The sequence below is a fragment of the Podarcis cretensis genome (genome assembly GCF_951804945.1).
Source record: "Podarcis cretensis genome assembly, chromosome: 7".
Classification (NCBI taxonomy): Eukaryota; Metazoa; Chordata; class Lepidosauria; order Squamata; family Lacertidae; genus Podarcis; species Podarcis cretensis.
Genome location: NC_137176.1, coordinates 68,295,714 through 68,318,737, shown reverse-complemented (window position 1 = coordinate 68,318,737; position 23,024 = coordinate 68,295,714). Strand labels below are relative to the sequence as shown.

Genomic DNA, 23,024 nt, shown 5'->3' with positions numbered 1-23,024 from the left:
GAAGCCCAGCCAGTGTGGTGTAGTGATGAGTGGTGGACATCAATGGGGAGACCTGGGTTCAAATTCTGGTTTAGCCAATAAGTTTACTCTGTGATACTAGATCAGTCTAATTCTCCTAACATGGTTGTTGTGAGTGTTAACAGTGGGCAGGGAAGGAGAAGAGGGTGAAAAACCATTATGTATGTCACTTAGAGCAACCTGCAAGGTGAGTGAGGCTAAAACTTAGCCAACAATAACCAGAAAGACTCAGATCTCATGTCGAATACACTTTAATATGTTTTTTTCCAGGATCTAATATACAAATGCAAAGGTAGTAAAGTACTCTTCCTGTGCAAACTTGGATGAAATATATCAAAGTCAACTTTCTGTATTTTATTCAAATAATCCTCAAGAGCAGCCTGGAAAAGAAAGGGATATTATTATTATTATTATTATTATTATTACTAAAGTGAAAGGACAAGAGATTAACAGCAGCAACAGATGAAACATCCATTTATAGTGATCAGTGCCAAATAAAAATACCACACTGATGAAAATTAAGATGTCAAAAGCCAAGCCTGCAACAAAATTTTGGCAGTGTAGAGTGTACCTGATCAAGATATTCAATACTTTTCTTCCACCACCACCCCTCTTGGTTTTCTGTCCTACCCCTCCCCCCATGTTGTGCTGGGCATCCACTGAGTATGCTCAGTCTTCATTGGGATTTTTTTGTCTCCGTTCCACCCTCTTTAGCTTCCCCACACCCCCAAGAGATTTTGTACTTTTGCAAACCCTGGGATACTCAAAGCCTGTGGTTTCCTCCCTCTTGTGCAAAAGTGGTGCCATTCTTGTTACAAAACCAACAGCACCCACAGCCCGAACAATGGCTATAGAGAGAATGACGCTATCAGAAGCAGCACTGCAGAACACATCAATTTCCTATGTGCATCTAAGAAACAGGAGCTCTAAATTTCAAAGAAGGCCTTGGGCACACTTGGGAGGGAACAGAGCCACCCAGATTACAAGCAGCACCCCAACCTTTCTTGAAGTATTCAGGGAGAGATCCATATTGCCCATTGCTGATCCAAGCTATTTTCAAGGGGGTAAAAATGCAGTAGCCCCACTTACGGTATAGAGAAAGGCAGGAAATGCTTTAACAGGAACATTCTTCCTGAAGGACCTAGCCTGCAGACAGACAGAAAAAGCACATTAGATTTCAAGAGGCAATTTAAAATACTGAGCACACAGCAAGATTTTTCATGAACTGGGCACTGTCATGCCACGCACAATCAGGTTTATCATGTACATCAAAATGTAACAGCAGACCTGGGAAAACACGCCACAGTCCCTGCAAAATCTAACTGTGCTTCTTTACACTCTCTGTAACCTTTTGACTGCCAGAAACATGTTCCTGTAGATTTCCCCTCTTCTCTGGACTATGCCATCACTATAGAAACACAGGAAGTCGTCGCACACCATTAGAACATTGAGCTCAGTATTGTTTACACTGACTGACAGTAATTCTCCAGGCTTTCAGCCCAGACACTGAGGTCCAGCTCTGAGGGCCTTCTGATGGCTCCCTCACTGCGAGAGGTGAGGTTACAGGGAACCAGGCAGAGGGCCTTCCTGGTAGTGGCACCCGTCCTGTTGAACACACTCCCATCAGATGTCAAACAGATAAACAACAATATGACTTTTAGAAGACATCAGAAGGCAGCCCTGTAAAGGGAAGTTTTTAATGTATTTTTAATTTTTGTGGGAAGCTGCCCAGAATGGCTAAGGCAACCCAGTCAGATGGGCAGCATATAAATAATATTTTTTTTTTAATTTCAGGCAGGAGTCCTTCACAGCAGTAGCTGAGAATACCAGGAACTGAACCTGGGACCTCCTGTATGCAAAGCAGATGCTCTGAGCTACATCCCACTCATCTAACAACAACAACATCAACAACAGTTTAGTTCTATTAGTGCTGTGGTGACAATCCAAGCTTTGAACAATGAAATAGGCCAATGTCTGATCCATGCATGATCAAAGTTGTTGATTCACAGTCTTAACTGTGTTACTAGATGTAAAAGGAAGTTTTATATTGTATTAATGCATTGGTCATCACAAAAAACATGACCAAGAATTGCACTACTCTCAAGCTCTAACTGAGGACCAACCACCAAACACTTTTGCTTGATTTGGAGTTGCCTTGAAGGTTTACAACCAAAACAAGAATATGTTTCACACATCAGCTGCAACCCAGGTATAAGACGAGCCCATTAAGTAATGCAATAAGACAGAGGTGCCATTTGCGCCCGACTCAGTGGCAGTGAATTATGGTGCTGGAGGAGACTCTTGAGAGTCCCATGGACTGCAAGAAGATCAAACGTATCCATTCTGAAGGAAATCAGCCCTGAGTGCTCAATGGAAGGACAGATCCTGAAGCTGAGGCTCCAATACCTCTTCATGAGAAGAGAAGACTCCCTGGAAAAGACCCTGATGTTGGGAAAGATGGAGGGCACAAGGAGAAGGGGACAACAGAGGATGAGATGGTTGCATAGTGTTCTCGAAGCTACAAACATGAGCCTGACCAAACTGCGGGAGGCAGTGGAAGACAGGAGTGCCTGGTGTGCTCTGGTCCAGGGGATCACGAAGAGTTGGACACGACTAAATGACTAAACAACAACAACAGTGGCTCAGGTAAGTAACCAAATTCCAACACACCCACTAGGCCAAGCTAAAAAGAGCATGGTATTTTCTCCTTAAATGCCCATCTTGCAAGACTGACAGAAGCAGCCAAATGTCAGGGCAAAAGAGCATAGCCATAATACTGCATGCTCTCTCCCATGTTCCAATGGATGCTGGACAGGAGAGCATACAGAGGCTTCACAGCACTGCATTGCTATTTCTGTGCTGGAACACAGAAGAAGACTATTTCAGCTGTCCAGGCAGCTGAAGAAGCATGAATGACTAGGTTGTGGTGTGTGGGCAGGAAGGATATGTTACAGGCAACAAGATATGCAACAAACAACAAGAAAGAGTGGGAAGCAACTGGCAGAGCAATGGACTCCACAGATTATTTGCATGGCTGAAGTAAATATTTCAGTGTCATTTGGATTGCAAATGCAGTTAAATATACCATATTTTTTGCTCTATAAGACTCACTTTTTCCCTCCTAAAAAGTAAGGGGAAATGTGCCAGTAGAGCGAATGCAGGCTGCACAGCTATCCCAGAAGCCAGAACAGCAGGAGGGATTGCTGCTTTCACTGCGCAGCAACCCCTCTTGCTGTTCTGGCTTCTGGGATTCAAAATATTTTTTTTTCTTGTTTTCCTCCTCCAAAAACTAGGTGCGTCTTGTGGTCTGGTGCGTTTTATAGAGCGAAAAATACGGTATATGTGTTTCCACCAATAACTTAAACAAAATCTGAATATCAAGTAACAATGACTTGCTTGGTTTCTAAGAATCCCTTTGTAGGCCAAGTTCTCCAACAACAGGAATATTTAGCATGTCAAAGCTAAAAGATGGCCAGTCATTACTGTCATTGATAAAGCACCATCAAAAAGACTACGTCCAAGCCCCAAGGAATTCACAGAAATCAAACTGTTCAAGCATCCCTAGTCAATTTGCCATTTCCAATATTGTTATATTTGTTTGGGGTAAAGTATTGTGAACTGCTTTGGCCTCCCCCCCCTTCTTTTTTTTGGAGGAAAAACCAGTGTAAAGAGATCGAATGAAATTAATACCATACTTTTCCATGTATAAGACTATGTTTTTTTAATCAAAAATCATGTTCAAAATTAGGGGTTGTCTTATACAAGTGCATTGTGGGGCTGTGGGATTGGCTGCTGCTGTGAGTTGGAGATTGTTATTGGTGGCTGCTGCAAGGGCGGTTTTTGATTGGCTGTTGCTGTGTCAAATGAGTGGGCCTTTTGCTGCTTTTTTCAGTGTTGGGACAGAAGATAGGTTGCTTTGTCGATGTGTGCGAGCAGCATTGTCGGTCTGGCAGCTGAGCAATTTTTGGCATTTCCCCCGAAAAAAGCTCAACAACTCCGCCCCCCCAAAAAAGCTCAAAAACTGTGGGCAATCCTCCTTAAAAAAGCTCAACAATAATTTTCTTAAATTTTGAGTCCCCCAGAAATAGGGGGTGTTTTATACACAGGGGCATGTTATGCACAGAAAAGTATGGTAGTTAATTGAATTTGAAGGTCTGGCAGAGAGTACATTATTCCACTTTGCAAACATAGATGGATGTTAATCAATCAAGAGACACACAGAACTACATCAGGATGCTAGCAGGAGTTACAACATTTCCCAGGGTTAAGTCTGCAATTCTGAGGACATCAAACTGAAAGAAAATCTGAATCATCTTAGACAGAAGGTTCATTTTGCCCTCTGCTGGCCATAAATGAAGATTCACTAGAACAGCAACTTTCATCAAGCTTTGCAGGCACTCATCAATTTAGTTTAATTTGCATTTACAACAGTCAATAATTTCAATCTGGTTACAGCTCAGTATATTGCCTGAAAATACAGTCCAATCTTGCCTGTGTTACCAGAAACATGAACTGACCCTTCAAAGCTCACTCATTGTAAATCATTTTTTTTCATCCATTCTCAACAGAATTAATACATATCCTTTATGTATTATGGATTATACCCAGCTATCGCCTTTGTCTGTGTTGGTGGGTGAGGAACAGGGCTGGGACGAGAGAGGATGCCAATTTATTTAATGGTTTGCTGAGAAAGGAGCCTTCGTCCAACCGCGGAATCGGCAGCAGAGCAGCTTGCAAGTGGAGACGGGGGCATCCAACAAAAGTGCCAGCTGATTCTTCAACAAAAGGCCCTGTCCACAGCGCATCGCATTACTGTCAAACAGGACGAGCAGAGACCGCAGAACAAAAAGAAATGGGCCTTGTGGTTTGGGCTATGCTGCCCACGCCAGTTACAGCTCCTTCCCTTTTGCTGTGTTTTGTCTCGCTCAGTTTGTTAATGACAGCGCAGGCACCAAGAGGGGCACGAGAAAGCCCATGCCTCTTTCCATTGGCTTCGCAAAACCTGAAAGTGACAGCACTAATCAGGGAGACCACCTGGGCTGAACTGCAAGACAGCACCAGCTGCTAGCAGAAGCAGGTTTTCGGATGCATCCCCAGGAAAAGTATCTGAGCAGATGTCACTTTTGCAGGGGCCAAGTTACAGGCTGTGTCGTTCGTGCTTTTAAAAACATGTAATTATACTGGGCATTTATAATTTTGAAGGGAAAGCATCCATGGGGGCCCTGATCTGGAACAAAGCGATGCATCAAAAATCTCTTGACCGCCCCCCAACCCAACTGCTATTAGCCCCTAAAGGGGTTGTTTCCAGCAAAACAGCACCTCTGGGAACAAATAGCAGTCAGGGAGGGGACTATTTTCCCCAGGTTACTTGAATACTCTGAATTGGGGCTCGAAGGCTGCTTTTTCTTCAAATGGAAGCGGCTCACTTAAACACTGGGACTCAGCTATACGGCTGCAAATAAAACGTTTTAAATGCGCTGTAAAGTGCAATATATAAATGTGACGCTAGATGGCGACAGTGAGCTATGCCAAATTCAGTGAAAAAAGCAGTTTTTCACAGCGTTTTTATATGTGTGTGGATTCCACCACACTTTTTTAAAAGCATGAACATTTATGAAAATATTTCCATGGCACCCTATCATAAAATATAGAATATCATAAAATATTCATATAAGACTTCTGATCACATTCAAAGCTCATTTTTCAGTCCCATCCTAGGCAAACAGGGTGGGAGCCATCGGCTCAAAGCCACCAACAACCAAAGGCTATACCGTCTACCATTAAAATGCTGGATGCTACGAACGTCTAAAGGGAGGAATTGTTTTGCACAGTCATTGTTTACAATAATATTCTTACGGAGATATCAGGAAAAAGGGCAGAAACTCACGTGCTCCAGATGAACGTGTGCTTGACTGGCAATGTCATATATTACATCCCTCATTTTCTTCTCCTGATTACGCCTGATGAAATCCTCTTGCGAAACACCATGCTAATACACCAGGAAGGGGGTGAGGAGGAGAAAACAACACAAGTTAAAAACATTTCTGGTAAATAAATTAGGAATGGCCTGCCTACACAATTGCAGCACAATTATCATTTTTAATTTGGCACTTTAAATCACATCGTGTCAGCACATGATCCCATACTCTTCCTCCCTCATGAAACTCCCTCAGGCTTTGCATACCCTGTACAGAAATATCATTCTACCTGCTTCTGGTCAGGCAAAAATAGCAAAGCAAAAATAAATGCTTCAAGGCACTAGTCAGCCACCATTTTTTAAAGAGAGGGGGCATTTGACAGAGGAAGTGGGGCAGCCTGATGGCTGTGTGGCCTTGTGCAGGGACGTCCAGCTCCCAAGAGACTGCGATCTACTCACAGACAAAAACCTGGCGGTGATCTGCCCCTTTTGGGGGGGTTCAGGACAAAGTTGATGACCTTTTTTAGAGGGTCAGTTCTAAAATGTTGAGCTTTCTTTAGGGGGGAAAGGGAAAAGTCGCTCACCAAAATATCGATCAGGAAACAAACAGCCTCCCAGCAAAAACTGTGTCTTCCATTCTAGGGATCATGTGTGAATCGAGGACGGGGTGAGAGGGCAGGGCCGGATCCTCTTTTCCCCCCGCAAAGGAAAAAGAGCCCGCAATCGACCACGATCGATTCAAACCTCCTGGGGATTGACCAGTCGATCGCAGTTGACCGGTTGGACACCCCTGGCCTAGTGGGCCCAATTCAATGCATTAGCGCTAACATATAATGCCCTAAACAGCTTGGGAACATAGTCTCTAACAGAGTGCCTTCCCCAGTATTAACCATCTTGGATCAACAGATGAGGCCTTCTGGGGTTGCCCTGCTGGTGTTGTCCCATGACAGGAATTCCTCAGTAAAGTGGTACCTCGGGTTAAGAACTCAATTCGTTCTGGAGGTCCGTTCTTAACCTGAAACTGTTCTTAACCTGAGGTACCACTTTAGCTAATGGGGCCTCCTGCTGCCACCGCACTGCTGCTGCACAATTTCTGTTCTCATCCTGAAGCAAAGTTCTTAACCCGAGGTACTATTTCTGGGTTAGCGGAGTCTGTAACCTGAAGCATCTGTAACCTGAAGCATCTGTAACCCAAGGTACCACTGTAGTGGTTCCTCACTTGCGGCATTGCCCTACCCTGGTGAGGCCCATCTGTCTTACCCATTATTGCCTTTCAGGGGGAATTTAAAAACATATTCATTTACTCAGGTATCTGATGGCTGAAAGGCATGGTTCCCGACAGCCCTGAAGTTGCTGGCTGAGAGAATGTGATTGTTTTAAAACTGTTCTTGGAACATTTTTAATGATATTGTTTCAGTGGTGTGTTTGGGCTGTTTGGGAAGAAGGGTGGGATATAAATTGAATTATTATTAATAATAAACGTGCGCCAGTCACTCCAAGAAACAAGCCAAACCTCCCCACCCTCGAGTGTAAGTTACAACAGAGGCTTCCTGTTACCCAGGGTCACACTGTGACGGAGGCCAGTTGTGTATTTAACAAAGCACCTGGCTCCTGCAGGAAACTACGGAATTCCATTCAGACAAGTGAGTGGGTTGACAGAAAAGGGACAGACCGTTCTATACCTCCTGCATGGCCAGTATGGAAACTGGCACCCTTTGGGTACAAGTGCCTTTGAAATCTAGCCTACTAAGAGGCTACCAGCCCACATTCCTGGCTGGACTGCAGAGACAGCAGCTCCCCTTCCTCCATGGCCTTTAAGCAAACTACGGGGCGGGAACTGGAGGCAACTGTGGGCTCTTTATTGTACTAGGCCAGTGGTTCCCCATTGCTGTGGACTCCCTCTGTTTTTCAAAGGCCAAGCCACAGACCCTCACTTTTGAAAATGTCAATATCTCCAAGATAGTTTTTTGTTATGTGAATGGTGCCACAGTACACATCATTTTACTAGGCTGTGACAAAGCCAAACCACATGTTTAACTGAAACTGTCACATCTTGCCACCCTGTTTCCCTCTGCTTTCCCTTCCTCTGTAGTTTTTCTGTGTCAAATTTCAGGTTGTAAGCTCCTCAAGAGTAGGTACGTTGGTAAAGGTAAAGGGACCCCTGACCATTAGGTCCAGTTGTGACCGACTCTGGGGTTGTGGCGCTCATCTCGCTTTATTGGCTGAGGGAGCTGGCATACAGCTTCTGGGTCATGTCTCCAGCATGACTAAGCCGCTTCTGGCGAACCAGAGCGGCACACGGAAACGCCGTTTACCTTCCCGCCCGAGCGGTACCTATTTATCTACTTGCACTTTGATGTGCTTTCAAACTGCTAGGTGGGCAGGAGCAGGGACTGAGCAACAGGAGCTCACCCCATCCCTCTCAACAGGTAACATTGCACTCCACAGAAATCAGCAACGTATCATCAAGAAGCACTTTGTTCCAAAGATTAGGTAATAAGCCTTTCAGTTATTTCCTGCTCATTATCAGAACAGAGTCGAGCCACGTGACTGAGAGAAGCCCTTTTCAAGAAAGAAACGATTCTGGAATGTATGATAATGGAAATGCATGCTAATAAGCCATCAAATTTTACAACAATGTCCTGATCAAATACAGATGCTGTTACAGTAGCACATGTCATCTTAAGGGTGAAACTTAATTTTTGCAAATTTCTTCAGTGTGGGGTGTGGGGAATTCAAATATTCTATTATCTTTGTGACTGGAGAACTTTTAGTGTGCTAAGTCTATGTTTGATTAAGAAGCAAATAAACTGCTCTCGGAAAGCCAAAGAATTTTATCTTCTGAAAGTGTCAGGTAATATAAAATATGTATAAAATAGAAACAAAAAATAATATTAATCTATACCTCCACTGAAATGAGGCTGCATTTTAAGTTGTATTTTAATCCTGTTTTTAAACCTGATGTTAGCCGCCCTGAGCCCAGTCTTGGCCAGGGCGGGTGGAGTATAAATAAATTATTATTATTATTATTATTATTATTATTATTATTATTATTATTAAACTGCAAGTACTTGGCAATCATTTTTAATCATTTTTATGTGCATTTTATTTACCAGGCAAAATGAAATTATATTAATGTAACCAAAATATATTTTGGATTCTCAAGTGATGTTACAAACTTTTTAGCACCTCTCATTGTTGGAATGTGAAAGTTGAAAAATTCAACAAGCCCTACTGTTAAGAGTCTGGAGGAAAAAATGCAGTTGTGATTACTGCTATGAGTTTGGATCCCAGCTGTATCGCCTTACCAGCATACATATGTCCATGGGCAGAAACACCTTCCCTCTGCTAGCATGGAAGGGAGTTGCTCTTAAGCAGGTTACAATGCCTTGCGCTTTCCCGATGTGACTGGCAGCGTGGTCGGCATGGAGGTCCTTCACACCTGTCCTTGCAGAAACATAAGATCAAATCCACCCTGTGAATGAAATCCTGAGCAGAGTTACTGGAAGGCATGCACGTTCAGCCCATTTGCAAAGCTAAGCAGGGTCCAATATGGTTTCAACCAGGATGGGAGACCACAGGTTGAGATTCTTGCATTGCAGGCGGTTGGACCAGATGACCCCCGGGATCCCTTAAAACTCTACCATTCTGTGATTATATGTTCCACTGCACCCAGTGGGGACTTACTTCCAAGTACACACGATTAGCTGCAAAGCACAACTCAAGCCACAAGCAACGTTAAAACAGTAGCTGTCCGAGGACAGAACTGCACGTTATAGGGCAAACGCGAGGTTTCCCTTCTCTACGTTTGCTTAGTGGGAATCATTTGTTAGGAAGTTCAGTGTGGAGCAATGCTCAGCTGTTCCCTCACCCAGCAATTCTGCCATACAAAGGATGCACCCTGTAGGGAATTGCTGAACCTGATTGTGTAAAGAGGAAGACAGAAAAGGGAGATGTGAGGAAGTCAGGAAAGAGGGTTATAAAGATAGCAAGTAAGAAATAATTTTTTCTTTATTTTTTGTTCTTTTTCTTTTGATAATCTCTATTTTTTGTATTTCTGGATTGTGTTATTTTTGATTGTCTCTTTGTTTTGTTTTGTTTTTTCTAACTGTGATATTTGTTTTATTATGCAAAATCTTAATAAATATTATATATATAAAAAAAAAAATACAAAGGATGCACCCTGTCCCAGGTTTGCAAGATCTAAGAAAATGCAGGTTTGGAAAATTGTGTTTGCCAAGGTGGAATGCAATCCCACTGTTGGCAAAGTAACACAGCTTGGGGACAGATCACATGCTTTGTATGCAGGAGGTCTCAGGATTAATTTCTGGTAGCTCAGACTAAAATGATCAGATGGCAGATGATGGGAGAGGCCTTTGCCCAAGGCCCTGGACAGCTGCTGCCCATCAAAACAGAAACTTGGGTCTCCAGCTGTTGTTGGAGCACCTCCCATCATCCTTGACCACTGGTCCAGCTAGCCAGGGATGACGGGAGTTGTAGTTCAACAACAGCTGGAGGCTCAAATTTGGGAAACCCTGGAACAGACAATACTGAGCCAGATGGGCAAATCTCATTTCAGCATTAATATTAGAATATTTTCAACACAAAGAAAGACTCTCATTTTGTATTGATAGTAAATACTAGAGCTAGTCTCCAAAGACTGCCCTTATGACCTGACAGTAAAGACAAAACGTTTTATCCCAGTGCTTGATTTACCACTGTACTGGGCAATGCCTAGGACAATGGTAGGCTCATAAACCAAGAGCTCAACCCCTTCCTTTGCTACAGCAGGAATTAGGTTCTCTGTGTAAGCAATGAGAAATATGAGTACCTACAAGACAACTGAAAAATTATGAGCAAGGTGGCTCCAAAAGCAGAGGCTGAATTTGTTGTACCATATTTCTCTCGTGCTAACTGCAACTGTTGTGATTATAGTGCTGTGTGAAATTGCAAGCGTCAACACCAAGTCTATATACACTGGTACCTCGGGTTAAGAACTTAATCCGTTCTGGAGGTCCGTTCTTAACCTGAAACTGTTCTTAACCTGAAGCACCACTTTAGCTAATGGGGCCTCCCGCTGCCGCCGCACCGCTGGAGCATGATTTCTGTTCTCATCCTGAAGCAAAGTTCTTAACCCGAGATACTATTTCTGGGTTAGCAGAGTCCTGAAGCGTCTGTAACCCAAGGTACCACTGTATAAGCCAATTTTTCAAACAATGTTGAAATGCCTCACAAGCTTTATATCCGCACTATATATCTAAAGCACATGGCTTGCCCCAGAGAATCCTGGGAACTGTAGTTTGTTAGGGTGTTGGGACTTGTAAGCTACAGTCCCCAGGATTCTGCACCCATTGATAAAAGGCTATTAACAGACAAGGTAACTAAAGAGGCGCTTACCAAGCATTTCCAACGTCAGATAAAGGATAGCGCTTTGGGTGTTTTCAGCATATGCTTCAAGCTCACCGATATCCCGATAGGCTCTATCGTCCATATTCTTTTCCTAGGAGTTTGAACACAGAAAGCAAAACGTTTCCTAACACTGGGCTAAGTTGGTTGAATGAATTGCTGGTATCAAAGCAAACTCTCATCAAGGAAAAATAGCGAATAAAGAGCAACAAACCGCAATCCCTGCTTCAGACGAAATGGGAAGTCAAGGCTTCCTGGTTCGTTTTATCCTGTTCGTTACAGGAGAGAAGCAGAACAGGAGCAAACAGGCAGTGTGCACCAGCATGCTGCTCATTCCCAATAAACATCACAATACGCCAAGAAGTTTGGCTTGTTGTTATGTATGAACACAGCCATGGTTTGAGGCTGGCTTAATTTGAAACTAATCATAGCTCTCACTGCAGTTTAGGGCTCCCCTGGGGGGGGGAATAATGGGTCGTATCTAATGTTGCCTAACAGAGTTCCAATTCCACAACAGGACTTCTCCTTCCTGTCCCAATGCACCACCAAAACCAGTGGGTCCCAACCTTTTTTTGGCCATGCCCCACCTAAGCATCTCTAAAATCCTGATGCTCCCCCCGCCATGACATATAATTCTTATTATTCAAAAAGTTAACTCCTGTTCACGTGGAGGAAGCCTAAAAGGCCATTAACTTGGTCTAAACAAGCTTCCAAATTGCCCCCTTTAAAAATCAAATTGCCCCCCTGTGGGGCATGTGCCCCACATTGGGAACCACAGCTCCAGAGCAAATTTGGAGGGTGTGAGGTGGGGGGAAGGGATGTTCCATTGCACAAGTAGAAAAGCAGAGCTGGATACAATGCAATGACTGTAACTCAAGTGTAAATATGCTCTTAGTATAATGAAAAATCCTGTAAGAAAACTTTATTCCTATATGGAGGGGGGTATTTTGTTTCCCACAGGGTTTCTGGGCAGAGAATCAAGTAGAAGAAAAGCTCACATGGATGAATATTTTAAATGGGGAAAAAACTTACCCTTTCATCAATAATCTTCATAAGCCACCTTTTGGTTAACTTTTGCCTCTTGATTGCCTGGAAATGATGGAACACAATGTAATCATTTGAGAAGAAGGAAAATGTAATCTGCTTTGAGATGCATTGGAGATGATTTGATCAAAAGGCTAAGTATAAATCTTGAAAATAAATGCTGGGAATGACAGAATAAAGACTGGCAAGCAGATAGATTATTTTTATTTTTTATTTTTAAAAAATCATGTATGTGCCAGAAAAACGCGAATTACACCCAATTTAGTAGTGTATGAAGTCTGGTACGCCAACCAGCTTGGAGGAAGAATTGGCCCCACTGCACAGTAAATACTTTGACTAAACAATAAATTTCTTATCAATAACACGTGCCGAGTAGTGAAAATATGGTGCGCAATCTGTGCAGCAGCAGCAGAAATGTTAATTGCTTGAATAACACCACTCTTCTGAGAGACTCTCTTCCCTCTCTGACTCACAAAAGAATAAAGTTATGACTCATCTATAAGGGGCACTCAGAAAAACAAGTCTGGACAAGTCCATAGCAAAAAAAAGAAAGAAAGAAAGAAAGAAAAAGTATAGTAAACAAGCTGTACTGGACTTGGAAAGGGAATCAGGGAACAAGAGCCAAGCAAAAAAAAGAAAGAAAGAAAGAAAAAGTATAGTAAACAAGCTGGACTGGACTTGGAAAGGGAATCAGGGAACAAGAGCCAAGCTCATGAGGAAGCCATTGAAAAGGAACTTGGCAAAATTATGCACGTCCCTTCCTGGAGGGAGACACCAAGGACTGGAGAGAACAATAAGCATTCTGCCATCTGTTGAAACGTGTACACTGCATGGCACATGCAGCAGCCTGGTATAGTGGTTAGAGTGTTGGATTAGAACAAGAAAGATCCAGGTTTGAGTCCCTACTCGGCCATGACCTTGGGCCACCCACCGTCTCTCAGCCTAATCTATTTTTTTTTAAAAAAACCCAAAACATTATTTATATTTTTCAGATATATACATTTCACTGATTTTACAATCATTTTGACATTTTAAAACTTGCCTTCCTTCCCCCTATTTCTGCGGTTCCTTAAATTTATTTTTTAATATGTTCTGCCTATCCAAATTAACTTTTCTTCCTCATTAATTTATCTTCTTTAAATATATACGCTTATGTAACTGCCGGCTATAACAGCAATCCTGCCAGTGTTTTTATCTGTTTAAAAAGTTATCTGTAAATATTAAACAAACCATTTCCAGTCTTTTATAAAAAGTTTGTTATCTTGATTTCTTATTCTTCCGGTAAGTTTCGCCATTTCTGCATATTCCATAAGTTTGTGTATCTCAGCCCAATCTACTACCTCATACGGTTCTTGTGTGCATAAAAGGGGAGGGATACTTATGTACATACCAGAGATCTTTGGAGAAAAGGAAGGAGTTTAATTGGGGAGGGGGTGTCCTTCTTCAACCAGGCCTTTGGGGTTACTGTTCTGTTGCTTCGGTTTTGATTATTTATTTGTGCTTTTACCTTGTTTTTATCTTGCAAACCGCCCTGAGATCGTTTGATGACAGGCAATATATAAATGTAATAAATAGATAAATGGGGGGGGGGGAGAGTGGTTGCTCTGGAAATGCCTTCTCTGAAAATTAATCCAAAGCACGCACATTCCTCTCCAGGGTCAACCTCTGCTGGGGAGCAGGGAAGAAAACCTTTTGTACTTTTCAAGAGTACTCTGCCGACTGGCCAAACCCTCCTCATATGAACAACTGGCCCTTTGCACCCCTATATCAGTTATGCCTTTAAACAAAAAGGTGTACTTAAAAATAAAATCAAGATTAATGGACAGGCAGGCAAGCATTCACACTAAAAGACAGGAAGTCTGCCAGAGGCATAGTGGGGAGAGCATTGTGTGAAACCCAAAACTAATGCCTGATTTGCTGGTATATATATATGCCATTTAAGTTGTGGAGCCAAGCTCACCTTGTAGTTGAGGGACACAATACAACATCTTTTTTCACACCACATCTGCCTTTACCCACAAAATAGTATGGAAACTTGAATATCTAACCAATAAAAGCATTCTGCACTGAAGATTTGATCACTCTTACAGATCTGATTATTCTTCTCTTATTCTTGACTTTAATACCATTACATACATTTAAAAAGCAATATGGCCAGCTTTTATAGTAATTGCTTTCTAGCACAACATTGGCTTTAAAACACTGTATATTGACATCTAAAATAATTTACTAGGAAGCAAGTTTCATTTTTCTTTAAAAACAACTGGGTGACTGTCAATAAAGAATGCTTAGAAATACAGCGTTAATCTCCTAAAACGCACCAGGTGGAGGTCATATTGATTTCAATAAAATATATTCACATCTGTGTTTTGTAATTTGGTTGCAAAAGCCATAGCTCTATGGCAAAACACAGGCATCAGAGCCCAAGTTCTATCCCCAGGTAGGACTGGGAAAGATTTCTGTCTGAAGACCCTCATGAATTGCTGCCACTGTGGTGTTAGAGGGTCTGGCTTGGTAGAAGGCAGTTTTTTTACTGTTCCTCTGAAATTTCTGGGAATCACATTGGGGAACAAACTAAGCCAGCCTTTGGGAAGGGCATTCTGCTCACCAATGACATTCACCACTGATGAGTGGATTTGCAGGCATTGCAACCCCACTGGGGCAGATTCTAGCTGCAGGTGTGGCCACACCACACTCGCACACATCAAAGCAAACACACACCAAACAGAGTTGTGATGGGACAATGAGCTACTTGTGCGTAAAAGGGTTAGTCCCTTGGAGTTTGCTTAACGTAGCAAAGCTCTGCCTTGAGCGGAGCCCTTGGACATGGCTCCGTCAGTCACTGGTCGAATCCGACAGTGGGCGCTTGCGGAAACGTTTCCAGCATAAAAGCTGCTTGACGGAAACGCGTCTCCTAGATTCCCTGCGTGACAGCTTCCGGCGAGGGGTGGGGGTCGCTAAAGGGGGCCTTGATACCTCCTCACTGTTCTCGCTGGAAGTGTCCCAGAGCCTCCCCTCCGACTTCCTGTCCCTGGAAGCTCCTGCTCCCCCCCTACTGGTTCCCTCTTCTGCTGCTGAATCTCTTCTATCCTCCTGGAGCCCTCCCACCACCTGTTCTTCCGATGGCAGTTCCCTGACAAGAGTATTCACTGATCAGCAGAGGAACAGGTGGGGTGGCAGTGGTAGTAGCATTTTACTCCACATCGCAGCCCTGGGCTGGGTGGAAAGGTATTAAACCATCCTGCTAAGCCCCATGGAATTACCGTATTTTTCGCCCTATAGGACGCACTTTTCCCCCTCCAAAAATGAAGGGGAAATCTGGGTGCGTCCTATGGGGTGAATGCAGGCTTTCGCTGAAGCTTGGAGAGCGAGAGGGTCGGTACGCACCGACCCCTCTTGCTCTCCAGGCTTTGGGAACACATCCGCAACCTAGGCAGCCCTGCGGGAGTTCCCCACAGGGCTCCCCACGCTGCGGATAGCAGCCTGCTTCCCGGAGCGTCGGGCGCCCTGAAAGCAGAGCGCCCGGCGCTTCGGGAACACATCCGCAGGGCTCCCCACGCTGCAGATAGCAGCCTGCCGCCCGGCGCACCCTGAGGCAGAGCGCCCCTCGCGCCGGGCATACATCCGCAGCGTGGGGAGCCCTACAGGAGTTCCCCACAGGGCTCCCCACGCTGCAGATAGCAGCCTGCCGCCCGGTGGGCAGGGCGCCCTGAAGCAGAGCGCCCCTCGCGCCGGGCAGACATCGGCCAGCCCCACAAGCTCGGGGGACAGCAGGGAGGCGCAGCGCCGCCATCCCGCTTCTTCCTCGACCTGGTTCGGTTTCCCCAACCTGCTTTGGGGGGGGAAATAAAGGAAAAAATTTTTTCCTTTATTTCCCCCCCAAAAAACTAGGTGCGTCCTATGGGACGGAGCGTCCTATGGGACGAAAAATACGGTACCCACCAGCCTCTGACCCGATTTACCATTTCCAGCCCTGAACAAAGCACCTCTCCTCTACCTGCTGCCATCGAGAGCAGATTGAAGGGCCCCAGAAAGAAGAAATTGCACCCCAACCTGCGGCAAATGATTCCTTGCTGTTTCTCAGGGCTCTCAATGACTGAAGGTAAGCGTGAGGTGGGGGATTTCATTCAGCACTGCCAATGCCACCATTGACTTGGTGGGCCTGGATTTGGCTTGTGGGCCAGTGGCGCACTGCCCTTGGTTTAGATGCTTGAAACAAAGAGGCCCCAGGGTATCTCACTGAAGAATGCTGAGCTTTACAGGTCAGTTATAATGCCTGGCCTAATCTTCCCATGACTTTCCAATGCAAGGAAATACCAAAATTCCCACTCAAACTGCAGCCGTGCTTACATTTCCTCTTTAAAACATCTGAATCACCTTGAATTCAAGCTGCTTAGACCAAGTGCATCAAAAATGGCTGGTTTGCAAACAGCATGTCCTGGGAGATGAAAAGAATGGCAAACACACGTGATTTGTAGTACACATATATACTTCTTACCTTCCACAGCTCTACAGCAACTGGTTGTTGTGGTGGGTTGTCATGATACATGTCTTCCACAGCCTGCCTCCAAAACTGTATTCTCATCAAGCCGATTGTCTTCTGAGTTACGGATTCTTTAATCTGGAACAGCAGCAACGTTATGTTGTTAGTGAATAATTGCTGCAATTTATTGATCTTAAAATAATCAAGCCAAGATATCTTTCTTTGATTATACCCAATTCCTTGAGTGCCACCTGCTATGTTTATTCACCGCACAATCAAGCTGGCACTGCACAAAACAAAGATTTTAGACATTACAAAGGGACAGTCAACATGGTGCAGTCCAGATGTTGTGAACTCCGACTCGCAGCCAGAATGGCCAATGGGAATTGTGGTCCACAACATCATGTAGGCTACCCTTGCTGCAGCCACTCAAAGAGATGTGGGGTACATTATGGAAAGTTCACTGAACAGATCAGTGTAACATGGAACTGGAAAAAAGGCAAATTTAAATGTCACTTTTAAAGAAAGGATCCAACATTTTACTAATGTATAATTTAATACCTGCCTGGGCTAGCTCTACATTGAAGGCCCTCAGAGCGAAAGCAGAGCGACGGCACTCTGCAGGCAACAGTAACGAACAGAGGAACCCTTCATAGTCACGTTTCCTAGAGAGGAAAACAAACATAGATACAAGTGTTATGTTCTGTCACAAGCTCATTTAAACAAAAGTGAAGGAAATACAAATTGTCCCCAGTTCAGGGAATGCATGATGCAATTTCAAGCACTCTTCCTGTCATGACCACCCACACATACATTCGCAAACAAACCCACTGTGGGAGAATTTGTGGTTTAAACTTAAAACCCATGGAGATGTTTGCAGTTATATTCCCCATCCAACCGCTCCTGCCTAGAACACTACCATTCAGTCAACCCTTGAGAATACAGGAAGTGGTCTTATACCAAAGGAGACTATTGGTCCATTTAACTTATTATTGTCTACACTGACCGGCAGCAGCATTCCACAGTTTCAAGGAGTCTCTTTCAACCCTACCTGGAGATGCTGGGAATTGGACCTGGGAGCTTCTGCCCGAAAAGCATATGCTCCTCTTTCAATCCCTAGACTGGCTTCCTGTTCAGTCCAGGGGCCAGCAGAAACTCTTTGTTCTTACAGTATCTCTATACTGTCCTATCCCAATATAATGCTGCCGAAAACCTTTGCTCCTGCTCTTTCAGCATTGAAAAAACATATTCTTCTCCCAGTTACCTCTGCTTTCTTCTCCCTTTTCTGTCTCCCCTGTATCAGTTTTCAGACTGGAAGTTCCAGAGGGCAGGAACCTCTTGTACTCTATAAAAGGAGCAGTGCACACTCATAGTAGACTTTTACACCACCAATGCTTAACTCTGGGCTGCTGTGCTATGCAACGTCAGGGGTTCCCAATACTATAAAAAATCAGCGGTGTGACAGGATTGGGCATTTTCCTCTCACTCCATAATTATTTCCATCATGGTTTGGGGAATCACTTGAAAGCGTATCATGCACCACTGAACTAGCAATACTGGTTTTCTAGTTATAGAGCATCACTAAAAAGCAGCAGCAGCGATCATATACCAGGGATGTCCAACCAGCAGATCATGATCTACCGGTAGATCCCCAGCTGATCCTGGCAGATCAAAGGATCCTTATCGTGTACAAAAAGTTATGGGGGGGGAGCTAAAAAAACTCTGTGAAATCCTCTGTGCAATCCTCAATAACTCTGGGCACTTCCTTCCTTAAAAAAGCAATTCTGAGCAATCCACCCACCCCACGCACGCTCCTCCTCCCCCCAATAACAATGGGTAGATCACTGTCAGTTTTTTTTATACTGGGAGTAGATCAGTCTCTTGGGAGTTGGACATGCCTGTCATATACAACTCCTCTACCTGCAGTATGGCATGATGGCAGTTCATTCTACCACTTCAGCACTGAAGCCTCCTGCCTTTTGCAACATGAGACAGAACAGCAAAATGGCTCACGGCCACTAGACCCCAAAGTCAAGGTGAATAATCCAAGGCTGCCCAAGTAATTTTGGCAGCCAAGCTGGAAAATTCCACAAACACCTCCCCCAGGGAGTAAAACTGCTATAACAATCAATTACATAAGTAGCAACTTGCTTCACCCTAAATCAGCCAGCCTCAAGCCAGCATTTTGCAATCTCATTCTGCTGTACGTGCTTTGAAAACTTTGATTCTAGAGAAAAGCTGTGCCTGCCTTTGTTCATAAGAACATGGGAAGCTGTTTCTTTCTGAGTCAGGATTTCGTGCCAGGGTCTTGCAGCCCTACCTGGAGACGCTGAAGATTGAATTCGGGACCTTCTGCATGCAAGGCAGATGGCTCGACCACTGAGATACTCCCCTTCTCTATCAATCTCACTGTCTGGTAGGTTAGTTCAGGTGCAGGATCCACCAGAGAGCAAAGAACTTCTGACAAGGCTCTTCACAGAGCAACAAACTTTATTAAATGACTTCTGAAGTAAGGATTACGGTGTCATACAAGTACAGGGGGAACCCAGTTTCAGATCTCCACTTAGCCATGGAGCTCAGTAAGTGAGCTTGGGTCAGTCAGCAGCAGCTGCCAGGCTAACCCAACTCACAAAGTTGTTCCAAGGCAGCCATCGCCAACCTGGTGCCCTCCAGATGTTGACCCTGAACTGGGCCCAGCAGCTCACTAACAGCCAGCACATTGCTTTCGAAGGTGAGCATAACATGATCCCCCATCTTGCTGTCCCCATCGACTGCTTTTAAAAAGGAGGCCTGCATAAAGTGTATTCACTGCAGTAATCCACAGTTTGGGAAGCCAGCCAGTGTGTCCTAATAGTTAGAGTGTCAGACTAGGACCCGCGGAAGCCCAGGGTTCAAATCCCCCCTCTGCCATGAAGCTGGCTGGGTGACCTTGAGCCTGTCACTGGCTCTCAGAATCGTTGTGAAGATTAAAGGAGAAGCGGACAGAACCATGTTCCCCCACCTTTTCACTCCTGGGAGAGAACAAATGGAAAATAAATATTAATTCCCACCAGGCCCATCCAGCACATCCTGAAGGCACCAGGCTAGATAAAATTGGGGTGGGTTGGAGGAGGAGACACCATGTGCTCCGCTAGAGGTAACCCCCAAGGAAAGAATGTACACGGGTCTCCCTCTTTTCACATGATCGCAGCCAAAGGTCGAAAATCCTCCCGGGGCCACCGAGAGGCGCCGAATGCGCGGCACATATCATATGCACCAACAGCACACATGCACCAACATATCATCGCAGCGTCTCCAAAATAATCCGAAACGAAAAATCCGAGCCGCGAGTAGGAGGAATCTGGGCGGGGAAAAGCTCTTTGCAGCGACTCACCGCAGCAGCTCCATGCAGTAGCGCTCGCCTTCCCCTGCCCCCGACTGGTGAGAGGCAGCGGCCGCAGCCGGCGCGCCCCCTCCGCAGGCGGTGGGGCAGAGCAGCCGGCTGCGGCCTGCGAGCGGACCTCGGAGCTGCCAGGCGGAGGGAGACGGGCGCAGCCCTCGGCCCAGAGCCGCCGCTGCCACTGCAGCCACGGCCGCCGCCATTCTGCTCAAGCCCCGCCCCGCCTGTCAATCAGAGCGGGATTCTCCCGGGCCTTCTCCTTGCGCCGACCAATCGGACGCTCCGCTGGGCAGCTCCGCCCCCTCCTGTTAATCAGCGCCAGACTAAGTCCCGCCTTCGCTGCTTTACGTACTTAAAGGGCCAGAGTCGTTTAGTTGTGTCCAACTGTTCGTGACCCCATGGACCAGAGCACGCCAGGCACTCTTGTCTTTCACTGCCTCCCGCAGTTTGGTCAAACTCATGCTGGTAACTTCGAGAACACTATCCAGCCATCTCGTCCTCTGTCGTCCCCTTCTCCTTGTGTCCTCCATCTTTCCCAACATCAGGGTCTTTTCCAGGGAGTCTTCTCTTCTCATGAGGTACCTCTGAGTTGACATGCATAATATAGGATTGCGCTGCTAAATGATTGGCATCACATTTCTATTGATTTCATAAAATTTATGTGCAGTTTGACTGTTAAAAAAAAAACCCTGCCTCAAGGTGGTTTACAAAAAGATAAAACAATACCATCAAGATAAATTTACAGCTATACTTTAAAATACAGTGGTACCTCGGGTTACATACGCTTCAGGTTACATACCCTTCAGGTTACAGAATCTGCTAACCCAGAAATAGGGCTTCAGGTTAAGAACTTTGCTTCAGGATGAGAACAGAAATCGTGCTCCGGCGGCGCGGTGGCAGCAGGAGGCACCATTAGCTAAAGTGGTGCTTCAGGTTAAGAACAGTTTCAGGTTAAGAACGGATCTCCGGAACGAATTAAGTACTTAACCCGAGGTACCACTGTATGCAGACGTTAAAATGCAAAAGCAGGTTAAAATCACCTCAACTTTCTAAGGATCTGGGTAGGCTTGTCTAAACAGGAATGTTTTAGCAGGTGCCCAAAACAGTACAATGAAGAGGCGCCTGCTTGATCTCAATAGGCAGGGAGTTCCAAAGTGTAGGCACAGCTGCATTAGGGGAAGGGTAAAGGACCCCTGGATGGTTAAGTCCAGTCAAAGGCGACTATGGGGTGCGGCACTCATCTTGCTTTCAGGCCGAGGGAGCTGGTGTTTGTCCACAGACAGCTTTCCGGGTCATGTGGCTAGCATGACTAACCACTTCTGGCTCAGTGGGACACCATGACGGAAGCCAGAGCACATAGAAACGCCATTTACCTTCCCGCCTCAGCAGTACCTATTTATCTACTTGCACTGGTATGCTTTCAAACTGCTAGGTTGGCAGGAGCTGGGACAGAGCAACGGGAGCTCACCCCGTCACGGGGATTCGAACTGCTGACCTTCTGATCAGCAAGCCCAAGAGGCTCAGTGGTTTAGACCACAGTGCCACCTGTGTCCCAGCGGGTGCCCCGCATCCCGCGTCACAGCTGCATTAAACGATCAAGTTCTTACAAATGCGGAACGGGTATTATGTGGCACCTGTAGGAATGCCGGTTCTGCCAATCGCTGTGGGTGCATATAGGATTGTTATCGCATGGGTAAACTGGCCCCAAGTTGTTAAGAGCTTTATATACTAATACTGTAGTTACACCTTGAACCTGGCTCAGTAGCAAATTAAAAAACAGAGCAGATCTCTGAGCATGGGTGTTATACGCTGACAAGGCCTCACTCCTGTCAGCGGTTGTGCTGTGGCAGTCGGTACCAATTGCAGCTTCTGGATCAAGTACAAGGGAAGCCCCACATAGAGCTCATTGCAGTAATCCAGTAACCAACGCATGAACTAGTGTGGCAAGGTTTTCCTGGTCCAGGAATGGCTGTAAGCTGTCGAACCAACCACAGTTGGTCAAAGGCACTATTTGAGCCTCCAGTGACAGAGCTGGATTCAGAAGCATCCCCAAATTGCAAACCTGCTCCTTCCAGGGTTGGCAGCTGATCGGTTTCTCAGACACAGGAGCTACTCATCCACAGTGGAATCAGATGTTAGCATTCTCCCAATTCCCTACTGAATTTAGGTAATCTCCGAATGTATCCAGTTGCCAATGTGCTTTGCTAAGAACTCCTGATCTTATTTTCCATGTTCCATACTAAATTTTCCATGTTACATTTAACACGCACACATCAGACATTGCAATCCTTTGCATGTGTTTTGGAAGTTAGCTCCATTGAATCCAATGGGACTTACTCCTCTCCTGTGTAGACATGCATAGGGGCTGCACTATTAAACAAAGGATGGACACTGAAATATTTTTCTTTATATTAAAGTAAAACTATTCCTAAATTCACCTTATTTCAATAAATTGAGAAGGGCTGTAAAATGATGATACTGGCATAACATTCCTTTTGTCATCAGTTGCTGCTTCCTGCATGTCACAGAATGTTCCTGCCAGTTTATTCTAAGCATATTAACTGCCCACACACATCACAGGGGTGATATAAGACTTCCCAGCAGTGCTCCAGAAAACAATTATTCCAATGGATGGCATGTGTGCTGTATTGCATGTTTTGCCAAGGCAAAGGTGTATGAGCAGCATGGATAAGGGACTGACATTCACGTACCACTGCCCAAAGTAAATTTTGGACCAAACCCAACCAAATCATTCATTCCTGCCATCAGAACACAGT

General features: G+C 45.0%; 1 protein-coding gene across 2 annotated transcripts; it reads right to left on the bottom strand.

The window, feature by feature from the left end:
- Positions 1 to 253: 253 nt before the first annotated feature.
- On the bottom strand, positions 254 to 20,465 carry NDUFAF6 (NADH:ubiquinone oxidoreductase complex assembly factor 6). Of its 2 annotated transcripts, XM_079984767.1 has the most exons (9): positions 20,242 to 20,465; positions 17,434 to 17,533; positions 16,884 to 17,006; positions 12,374 to 12,430; positions 11,333 to 11,435; positions 9,244 to 9,377; positions 5,906 to 6,007; positions 1,108 to 1,164; positions 254 to 398 (listed from the first exon to the last, which is right to left on the bottom strand). In XM_079984767.1, the coding sequence occupies exons 1-9, from the start codon at positions 20,448 to 20,450 to the stop codon at positions 270 to 272; spliced, it is 1,014 nt and encodes a 337-aa protein (XP_079840893.1). In that variant the 5' UTR covers positions 20,451 to 20,465; the 3' UTR covers positions 254 to 269. The 2 variants fall into 2 exon arrangements, with proteins under 2 accessions (XP_079840893.1, XP_079840892.1); XM_079984766.1 differs by lacking the exon at positions 20,242 to 20,465 and having other exon boundaries at positions 17,430 to 17,533.
- Positions 20,466 to 23,024: the final 2,559 nt, after the last annotated feature.